This window comes from Hyposmocoma kahamanoa, unplaced genomic scaffold (assembly GCF_003589595.1).
Source record: "Hyposmocoma kahamanoa isolate Upper Pololo Valley unplaced genomic scaffold, ASM358959v1 99702, whole genome shotgun sequence".
NCBI classification, from domain to species: domain Eukaryota; kingdom Metazoa; phylum Arthropoda; class Insecta; order Lepidoptera; family Cosmopterigidae; genus Hyposmocoma; species Hyposmocoma kahamanoa.
Genome location: NW_020656001.1, coordinates 1,898,568 through 1,908,701, shown reverse-complemented (window position 1 = coordinate 1,908,701; position 10,134 = coordinate 1,898,568). Strand labels below are relative to the sequence as shown.

Below are 10,134 nucleotides of genomic sequence, written 5' to 3'. Positions count from 1 at the left end.
TCAACCTTATAATTTCTTCAGATATTCCGTATTTATAAACAACACAGAAACAAAATTTGTCTACTAACCTTACAATTGAACTTTGTATTTTAACTATGTGTTCAGAAAGTTTGAAACTTTGCTCTAGCTAACTAGATATTTTCACTAAGAAAGAAAGCAAACAATTCCACAAAGGACGCCTACAAAACACGAGGAATGTGAAACGATGAACACGAAGAGTGTTTGGGCAACAATGACTTGATTGACATGGAACACGGTGCGCGAAGTGTATTTTACCACGGTCTTTTCACTTATTGGGTAACAGAGACAAAGGCCCAATTTTGCGGCAAACTCCGTGCTTATTTATCGTTGTAGAATCTCCACTATACTTACGTAAGAAAAGCCCTTCACTTAAAAGCTTCCGCGAAGCTTAGTACACCATGCAGGCAGCAACAAATCATTTGCGAAATGGGGGACAATTTTTATATCACTCGATTAATTTTAAATGAGTATAATTAATCAGTAAAAACTTTAAAACTACTGCCTCATTTAATAAATAGTTATTATCGGCGTGTGGATTACGAAACGTGTTAGAGTGATGCCACACGGGCGTTGCGTCGTCGTAGCAACGCTATAATTTCAACGCGCCGTGTGCCATACAAGCGGTGCGGTGCGCATGGCAACGTAACGCCGCTTACATTCGCACCGCAGCACCTTCGCTCCTTGCTTCTTCTCCTGCCCCCTTGCCCGATTCGCATGCGTTGCGATTTCGCAACGCACCGGCAGCGGTAGCGCCCGCGTGCATATAGATCTAATTCGTATACAGCACAACGCAGCGTCACCGCTCAGACGTGGCAAAGCCGACGCAACGCTTCGTGTGTCATCGCTCTTATTGTGAAGAAGACGTTTACGACTTCGTGCCCATGCACCGGCAGTTAACTATACGTTTCCTTCTACATTAAAATGTGTTATAAGTGATGGCTCATTAAACTCATACGCTCAATTGGTATTCCACTGACGCAATTGTATTTCTTGCAATGTTACAGGAAATATGTTTGAATTGGTTTTTAATTTTATTTCAAATTAATTATGACGTGTAAAAAATAATTCCAATATATGTATATATGTTTAAAATTACTGCCGACTTTCTCTTCAAACTTAAACACTTTTTATGTTACAGATGTGTTGTAATATACTTCATTCAATTTTGCCTAAATTACAATTAAGTCAATGTTGCATCAAATGAGCGATAAGCTACAGTTTATTCAATTCAAATTTTAAAGTGGGTCATTTTTGATTTATGGTTTTAATATAGAACGATTCGATACATTACCTGTCATTTAATAGGTAAAATATTATAAAATGCAACGAATAACGACAAAACATGTCTAAAAATTATTTAAAAAACAAAACCCCGACTGCAAAAATATTTAGCTAGAAAGGGAAAATAGCTGAACCCCCCTCACTATTTTGTTTATTTTTTATAGCCTATGACACTCCCATAATCAAGACGAATCTAACGACAACTCATAAATATGAAACTGCAACAAACCGTTTAGGCTGTACATGGAAACAGAGAAATGGACATACATAATCTTGAAAAACATAACCACTAAGAACTTTAAATTTCATGTCACTGCGCCATTATTGCGCCCGATACCCTGGGACATTATTCATTTCGTTCATTTCGAAGCACATTTTACTGCTTGGCGGTAGAAAAAAGGTACGGTGGTAGTACTACCCTGGTACAACTCTTTCACAAGGTGCTCTACTACAACTACAAACCGTGAAATAAGTAATATTTGACTAAATTAAATTGCAAAGTCAAGTACGAAGCTTCATTCGCATCAGGCGTCTTTTAATTGTGGCCCAGTAGACCCCCAGGGGTTAAATGTAGTCTTCGGAACTTCAGAGCCGTAAACGCGGCCAGTCGGGGGTTGACGCTACTGTTACATACAGGCGTCGACGCGGTCATCGTCGGCTGCTTGCAAACTCTAAGGGAAATAAGCTGACGCAGAAAACAAATAAACTAACTGATTTAATGTAACTCTGTGTTGATAAGTGGGGTGACTCCCTTATCAAGGAAACGAATGACAGAGTCAACATAAAAAAGCGTCTCTAGCTTGCTACCGAAAATATGTAACTAACGAGTGGTGCAAGAGTGGTTCTCTGGATGTTCGTAACTGACCTCTGTAATCACCATTAACTTTTCTTTTCGTCTAAGCTACATAAAAGTAAGTAAAATTTCAGCGGCAAGTTGTAGTTAAAATACGCTTGTGTATAGATATTATATTTATTATATGTTTGAGCGAAAAGCGAAAACTTTCCTTGCTATATTGAATGGAAACGCCTGTTATGATTTTAGAGCAACTCTGCAAATTGCACGAATGTATCTTTGATATAAATATTTTCACAGGCGGGCGATGTATCTATTCGAGAAAAGGATAAAAGATCAGTTTTGAATTAATTTATTAAGGATCTCTTTTCTTACACTTCGACTAAAGTTCGTATAAAATGCATGATTACCTGCCATTATCGTCGCGTCCCGTGTATAACTGGCGATAATCCAGACAGACTATCACAGCTATATACAGCAGTTAAATAACATACTTACACAGCAACAGTGATTGGCCACCATCTCACTCGGTTTACATACAAGTGTAAAAGACATATAGTTCACGAGCATCTATACACTACCTTAAAATAGTATTCACTTATACACCTATATACAGTTCATGATCAGATTTTGTCACCATATTTAAGGTTTCCTCGGCCACTTGTATCGGTGAGGTAGTCATGCTTATTGCCGTGCCGCATCGGGTGTCGAGCCGCCAAGCGCTGCTCGTCTCTGAAGTCCGCCAATAAGTACCTGTGTCTACGGTGCCCAGGGCTTTTCTCTCTACGCTTCTTATTCGGTTTTTGCATTAAGTTTGGTTCTGGTGTAATGGCGTCAGTACTTTGTATTTTAAAGTAATGCACAAGTGGTTGACTAGTTGTAGTGTTTAAAACAGCAGACTCAGTTGCAGCGATTGTCGTTTCAGGTGGTGCAGCGTAGATCTCGTTATTGTTCGACGCCTCAGGCTGACCTCCATGGAAAGCTTTCAACGCCATTACCGTGTAGTAGGGGTGGGCCGGCGACGTCTCTCTAATAGTATACGGGGTGGGAGAAATTGAATCCGTGTTGAAGTCAAAGCTGTTTTGCAGGTGCTCCAGCGCCGTAGGCTCCTCGTTCTCAGTTGGTACAATAGCAGAACCTATGTGATCAACGTACGTTTGAAGATCTTGTCCCCCAAAGCTAATGTTCTGTGTCGATACAGACTTCTTTTCTTTTGGTTGGTAAGTCATTGCGGAATCATTTTTATCTTCAGAGGTGTGAATGTTCGAGGAAGCGGCATATGTGTCGTAATCGATATCACTACTATAAGAGTCCTTAAAATCGCTGAAGCTATCTCTGAATTTCGAAAATCCCGTTGGCGCAGGACCGTAATGCTTAGGTTCGTATTCATGAACGACAGTGCTCGACACGGCGAAAGGTGATGGCACACTAGCTTGGAAGTTAGGTATTATCTGTTTTCCATATGGACGGTTTTTATACTTTTTCTTACCTTCCTTGAAGCGGATTGAGGGAAGGGGCCGGAACTCGTTTAGGTCGCCTTCAGACGAAACGGTATATGGCGTGGGTTTTTGCAACTTTTTCGGTATTAAGCCAGGCGTGTTATATAGGTTTTCATAATAAGAAAAATCATTTGTTGGCTTTGTTGGTTTGCTATACAGACGATGTTTGTTTGGGGCTCTCTTGGAAGTAGATATTGGCAATCCCAAACTATTGTAGGAAATCTTCGGCGGCAGACGCAAAGTTTCTTTAGTTACTTCTATATTGGAAGGTATTTCACCATGATCGTGAAAAATATGGTCATGTGTGACGTCGTGAGGACTATATGCTGCATATTCCAAATGAGATGGTGTCCCCATAGACCCTACGACTGCTAAATCTGCGAAATTGTTAGATGGGACGGCAACCAAAGTCTGTGAGTTTTTGAGAGGAATCAGCGGGTGGGAAGCGCTGAGAGCAGACATACTACCATCTGGATCGACACCGACGATGCCGGTAACTTTGGAATCATCGTCGAATACTACTTTGTGAATGTGTTCTTCGCTATATGTATGAATATGTTCGGTATCACCGTCGACAATTTTTTCTATTCGTGGTGGTTTCTTAATTTTGCTTATTGTGCCAGCTTCTTCTAAATCCGAGTAGAACTGCTCGTGGTATGTTGAGACCGGATGCTCTTCTTCTGTAGGAGGCGGTGGCGGTGTCTGATGCGGCTGCTGTTTAGTACGGACTATTACTCTCTTTGGCTTTTTCCGAATCACTTTTTTTCGAGGTAATTCATTCACCTTCACATATTTGATTCTTTTCGGATGGTTAGATACGGAAGCGACCGCATTAGATTGCGGCGGAGCCGAGTAGCCGGAAGGTGCATAAATATCTTTGTGCTCTCGCGGCGATTCCACGTCGTATTCCTGGTCTTCCCATTCTTGGTGTTCAGGCCCGTAGCGACCGCGGGCACGATACAAGGGAAGCAGTTTGGAAGCAGCCGGCGAGATTTGTGGAAGCCCCGGGTGGCCGTCTTCGTACAGCTGAACTGAATTAAAAGGTAGGATTCCAGTCACTGTAGGCTTCGGAAAGTTTGATGGCTGCGCCACCCCCCCTTTAACTCCCGTTAGGAACGCGGGCGCATATTGCGATGGTGCAGGGTGGTTCGTTATGTAAATTTTCTTATGATGGTGTATGTGCTTCACCTTTTGCGGTAGATGTATTCGAATTTTTTTCCTGAAACAAAAAATAAACTGTTGAGTGTCGGTATTCGAGGCTGAGCGGTTATCGCCCGCACGCTCTATTGCATGGTCGATATTTTTTGCGAATGCGGCGTTTCCGCCTGATGTGAATGACTTGGTCGGCTTTCCCTCTCGGCGGCAGCGGCGCCGCACGCGCGGCGATGTCGCGGATGCCCGCACCGCCGCTGCCGCCACGGCCGCGGCCGTCACACCACACACGAATCACATGATATACAACGCAATTCCGAAATACACACTCGTTTGTTTTATGACGGCTCATTAGTATCGTTGTCCGTCGGGTAGACTTGCACTTTCTACGGTGCAGGGATTCATTACGCGGCTGAGTGGTCTGGTTTAATGTTCAATCAATTAAAGCAGAGCAATTAGTAACAATCGCCGGCACAGTGACATTCACAGTATCATAGTTTCCTTCGCTCGGCTGCGAACAATTAAATCACTTTCGCGTAAGAAGGTTCAATGTCTCGCCTATTCGATTATTTAGGCGCAAAAAACGCGTACGGAGAAAAGCGTTTTGCCCAAAGGTTACTTACTTTCTACGAAATGTCAAAACATATCTACATGATGGAATCACAAGATTAAAATCATCCGTGAACACAAATCTATAGATGAAAGATATTCGCAAGCAATGTTCAGCTTTTCACAAAGTTTCAGCCAAACATAGTAATTATTACTTTTGAAAAGTGACAAAAAAACTTGCTTAAGCCCAATTTGGCTACAACTTTAGTCTGAGATGTCGTAATTAAGTTACTAAACTTACTTAGGCCCATCTGCCGTGATTTGTACGGAAGCAACAGCAACCAGAAGAGCGAACTGTAACAAATTGAAAAATAAATTCAATTCGATTGATTAGGTGCAGATTAACGTTTTTTTTTATATAGTGCATAGCTACTATATTATAATTATAACATAACGCAGTCATCTATAGACATTGACTTACAAATAAATGGACGACGGGTCTAATACAAAAACCACGAAAAAAATGTCCCAAGTCAACCTATTTGAAATTTAAATTGTAATGTCATCGCAGTATCGCGCTGTCAGTCGAACAAATGAAGACTAAAGCGGAGTTTGGCGCTCTGTATACGATTTTAGCGCCTTACAAGTGCGGACACTTTTTAGCGCGGACCCGACGTCCATATAATTGTAAGTCAATGTCTATAGATCAATAAATTACCACGGACTTTTCAAAAATATGGTTAAGGTTAGTAAAATAAATATATAAAAAAGTATTTTTTTTGGTGGCACTACTTCTTAATTCCTTTTATTCCTCGAGATAAATATTTATGCTACTAGATTCGAATATTACCCCGTTGCTTTATTACAACAGAGTTTCAAATTACAATCAAATCGATGCCAGGAAACAGGGAAAAAGGGAGCGACAACAGTTATGACAAACATGATAGATTTACACACTAATCAGATTCTAACTAGTACATCTAATTTATGTCCCCTTGCTCTAAGTTTAAGTATGTCTTAAACCAATGCTTAAACTAATGAAACACTCCTAATACAATGTAATAAGATTGTCTTTACAAGTATTGTTTAAGATGTACTTAAGTTTAGGGCAAGTGGACATTAGTTTATTCAAGTGTTAGAACTGCCAAACAAATACATACGTCTCGTCTACAGACACCCCAATAACAAAAACTACAACAACACAGAACTTCTAAATTGGGACGAAATTATCAAAAAAATACTTCTAACCCAGCAGGGCTTAGAGGTGGGCATAAAGTTTATTGAAGAATAAATTGTGTGAAACTGTACTCCGTGTCTGTTGTTCTTTTAAAACGTTTTGATTAATTCCATAAAATTAAGTTACCTACATATTATCATTACGTGACAAGTATTACGTGTTTTATAGCGTTTTCGCAAAATTGTTAAAGAAAATACATACGTAAATTTTGCCGAAGTTCGTAAAATGAGTGACGTCATTTTTAAGAAATATCGAGCGTATTTTTACTAAGATACGACTTGGACTATACAACGAAGCGAATACGATACTCCCGTTTGCTACTAAAGGATACGTCTAAATGAAAGTAGCATATCTCTGTTTAACGTTGTGGTGTTGTTGTAGCCGCCAACCCATCTATCAAGTAACGATTCTTTTAGGATAAAGAAATCCTCCTCCTATAACAATGCCATAAGGTCTGGAGATACTCGTTAAGTGAATAAATTAGGCTGAATCATGGTCTCTATAGAATAAGATGTTTAAATATGTAAGACGACTGACTGTTCTATTATTCATTTGTAACAACAACAACAACAATTATCTGGAATATGTTATTAATTGAATGGAAATAAACAATCTATTGTTTTCTATTGACCATTGAAGGTGAAAAGCGGTGAAAATATAATTAATACTATAGTCATTATTATGAATTATGGACAATTAAACATTCGTGCACACGCTTATTTTGATAACTCGTGAGTGTTTCATACTCACAAGCTTCTTTAAAACGCAAAATTTGTCATTATTATCACATAAGATAAAGGCGATGAGCACAAGTTGCTGCAATTCAGTTGCAGTCCGCATGCAGTGCCAAATATTGAAATCAGAGAAGTTATTAATTCAAACATTAGGCGGTACGTATTTTTACCGTAACGTCATTTTCGCAATCAAGAACCACTAAACAAGACACGTTGATTTTGTCTCTTGCAGAGTACAATATACTTGTTGCCTGCTACATTTTAATATTGACTATAGTTCCTTTTTTATGATACTACATGACGAGACGAACAAGTCGTGCGTCTGATGGTATTCGACACGTCTGTCGATAGCAGTTGCAGTGCAGCACAGAGCTGTAAATCGCAAAGATCTGAGGGGCACTGCCACTTTGCCGGCCACACAGAGACATATGTAGATAAGTCCCATGTGTCTGTAATTTCACCTGCACCCTTACCTTTCAAACGGGAACGCAGTTATGCTACGTTACCGCTTGGCGGCAGAAATAGGTAAGGTGGCAGTAATTCCCTGGACGAATTCTTTCACAAGAAGCTCTAGAGCGTACGTTGTTAACACCTACGTAAATCTACGTAGGTGTTAACAACCAACAAATAAAGTTTACTGTATATAGTACATTTAAATAAAAACTGTCTTTGAAGTTCGCTGTGAAGCTGCTTATGAAGAAAGCGCTTTTGTAACTTGTAAAAACAATTTTTGAACATCACTATAAACGCCGTTATTGAAGCTCCCTGTATATAACGTTTCTGGAGATTGCTTGTAATGTAAAAAGTGTAAATTGTAAAAAACCTTTTTCAACTCAAATTGCAAACCCATTTTTAGAACTTACTGTAAGATATAGGCTAAACAAAGTAGGTTATTAACACATAAATTTTATAATCACTTTTTAAGTATACACTAAACTTCGAAGTACGTACAATGATTATTTTATGAAAACAATAAGTGTATCATAAATGGTTTCAATAGTACTTTGGCGTATGAAAGCATCCAGGATTCCAGAAATCTTTGACCAAACAAAGAAATTTTCATCTCGCCGTGTGGATTTGGGACTTCGTTATAGCTCAGTAGATTTTTTTTGTTGATTTTGCAGTGAATGTATCTGGCAATTACGACCAATATACACTTACCCAAATGTTGAATGACGGGTGCCCTATCTGTTGCTTCTTAAAGCACTATGAGCGGCTAGTATTTCTTTAACTGCGACTTTCTAAGGTTTTATTAAAAGGTAATAAGTGGTTTTGTACTCTTGCAGCACTATTTTTGGCCTACACACCCAGTATTACTTTAATTTATGGGTATTAGTTCGAAGAAACTTTCTTGGAGGACAAAGTTTACGATTGGCTATGGTGGGTAAGAATTGCTTACGTCATTGTTTTATATTTACTATTGCGGTTTACTGCCCGACTTCTGATTTGTCCTCCATGGCGGTTGTGATATTGACGACTTTCTTTTCTTCCAATGTCATTCCTTCGATTTTATATTTTTTGTGTAAACACGAGATTTCTGTGAGTGAATATCACATTTGCCAGCAAAGGAAAACAAGCACAGAAGGCGTCAAAGGACTTTTACGAACAAATTGGTAAAGTGTAACCGATGTAATCGGTCAAGTGATTAACTCAGTTTTATGCACTAATCATTAATTAACAAAACATATTGAAAGTCTTATAAATTTCATAAATTCCTTACATTGCGTAGCCACAGATTGAGAAGTATAAAACAAGCGTGCTGAGGTTTTAAGGGAAAGTAATTGGTATAGCAGTCGCATCAGAATAATTTCATATTTATCGAATGCATCTATTGACCGACTGCATACTCGTAATCATTAATTAAACTGCTGTAAAACGTAAAACCAACGCGACAAATAATTCAGACAATTACCGAAATAAGTGGTGTATTATTGCGGTCTGTCACGACTGGCAAATTAATTTTTGGTTTTTCAAATTCTAAACGCAAGTATCAAACCGTGGCTCCGCACCGTACACCCAACATTCTTTAACACTCCATTCATCCCGTTTGAACAAACACTTCACAAATATTTGTCTCACAACACTATCACACACACGTTTCGTGATACCGACCAATTTCAGCCAATCCATTGCCGCTTGCTGTTGACGGTCCGGATGAAGCTTCACACTTTCCGTGTTATCATAAAAAAAGCACCGGTCGAAACTGCACTAGAGTCGGGACTCGTATGATAATTGGCTCAGTACGCTTGATTATTTATAACATTCAATTTCACGGCTGAAAGAGCCCAGTGTGTGTGGTGGTACACTATGCGACAGCACTGTCTGCGAACAACGACTGGCAGTAGTAGGAGTGCGTAAAAATTTTCATTGTCACTTCTAGTACAATGTTTGTTTTGCTAAAACATCTTTTGTTGCTTCTGTATCACGCGTGATGTGATATGTATTATTCACTCTCCTGATCGTAAATAACAACGAAGTATATTTTGCTATTGATGCTATGTCAACAATTTGTTGTTGTTGCTATAATATTTTTTCAATAGCAACGATAATATCTAACATTTGGATAAGTGAGATTTTACTTAAATATTAGCCCAAGTTTCGCAAGTAATTAGCACTTTATGCTAGAGTTGATTGTCGTCATCAGTTAACTTAGAATTTGAAGTTAAAATTTCTATTTATTATTATAGACAATAGGCGTCTGTAGTAAGTTTTTTATTGGTGTTTTTGTATTGGTCCATTTATTGCAATCTAGGCATTGACTTACAATTATATGGACGTCGGGTTCGCGCTAAAAAGTGTCCGAACTTATAGGGCGTTAAAATCGTATACAGAGCGTCATTCACGCTTTAGTCTTCGTTTGTTCGACTG

General features: G+C 39.0%; 1 protein-coding gene across 1 annotated transcript; it reads right to left on the bottom strand.

Annotated features, from left to right (window-relative positions):
* Window positions 1-2,708: 2,708 nt before the first annotated feature.
* On the bottom strand, window positions 2,709-9,506 carry LOC113239194. The gene is made up of 3 exons (XM_026476078.1): window positions 9,379-9,506; window positions 5,597-5,649; window positions 2,709-4,813 (listed from the first exon to the last, which is right to left on the bottom strand). The coding sequence occupies exons 1-3, from the start codon at window positions 9,394-9,396 to the stop codon at window positions 2,719-2,721; spliced, it is 2,166 nt and encodes a 721-aa protein (XP_026331863.1). The 5' UTR covers window positions 9,397-9,506; the 3' UTR covers window positions 2,709-2,718.
* Window positions 9,507-10,134: the final 628 nt, after the last annotated feature.

Bases quoted from the DNA above. Each gene is read 5' to 3' on its own strand.
- LOC113239194 (XM_026476078.1), bottom strand. The intron at 4,814-5,596 runs GTAAGTTTAGTA...TTTTTGTTTCAG, and splicing joins ATCACGGCAGATGGGCCTAA to GAAAAAAATTCGAATACATC.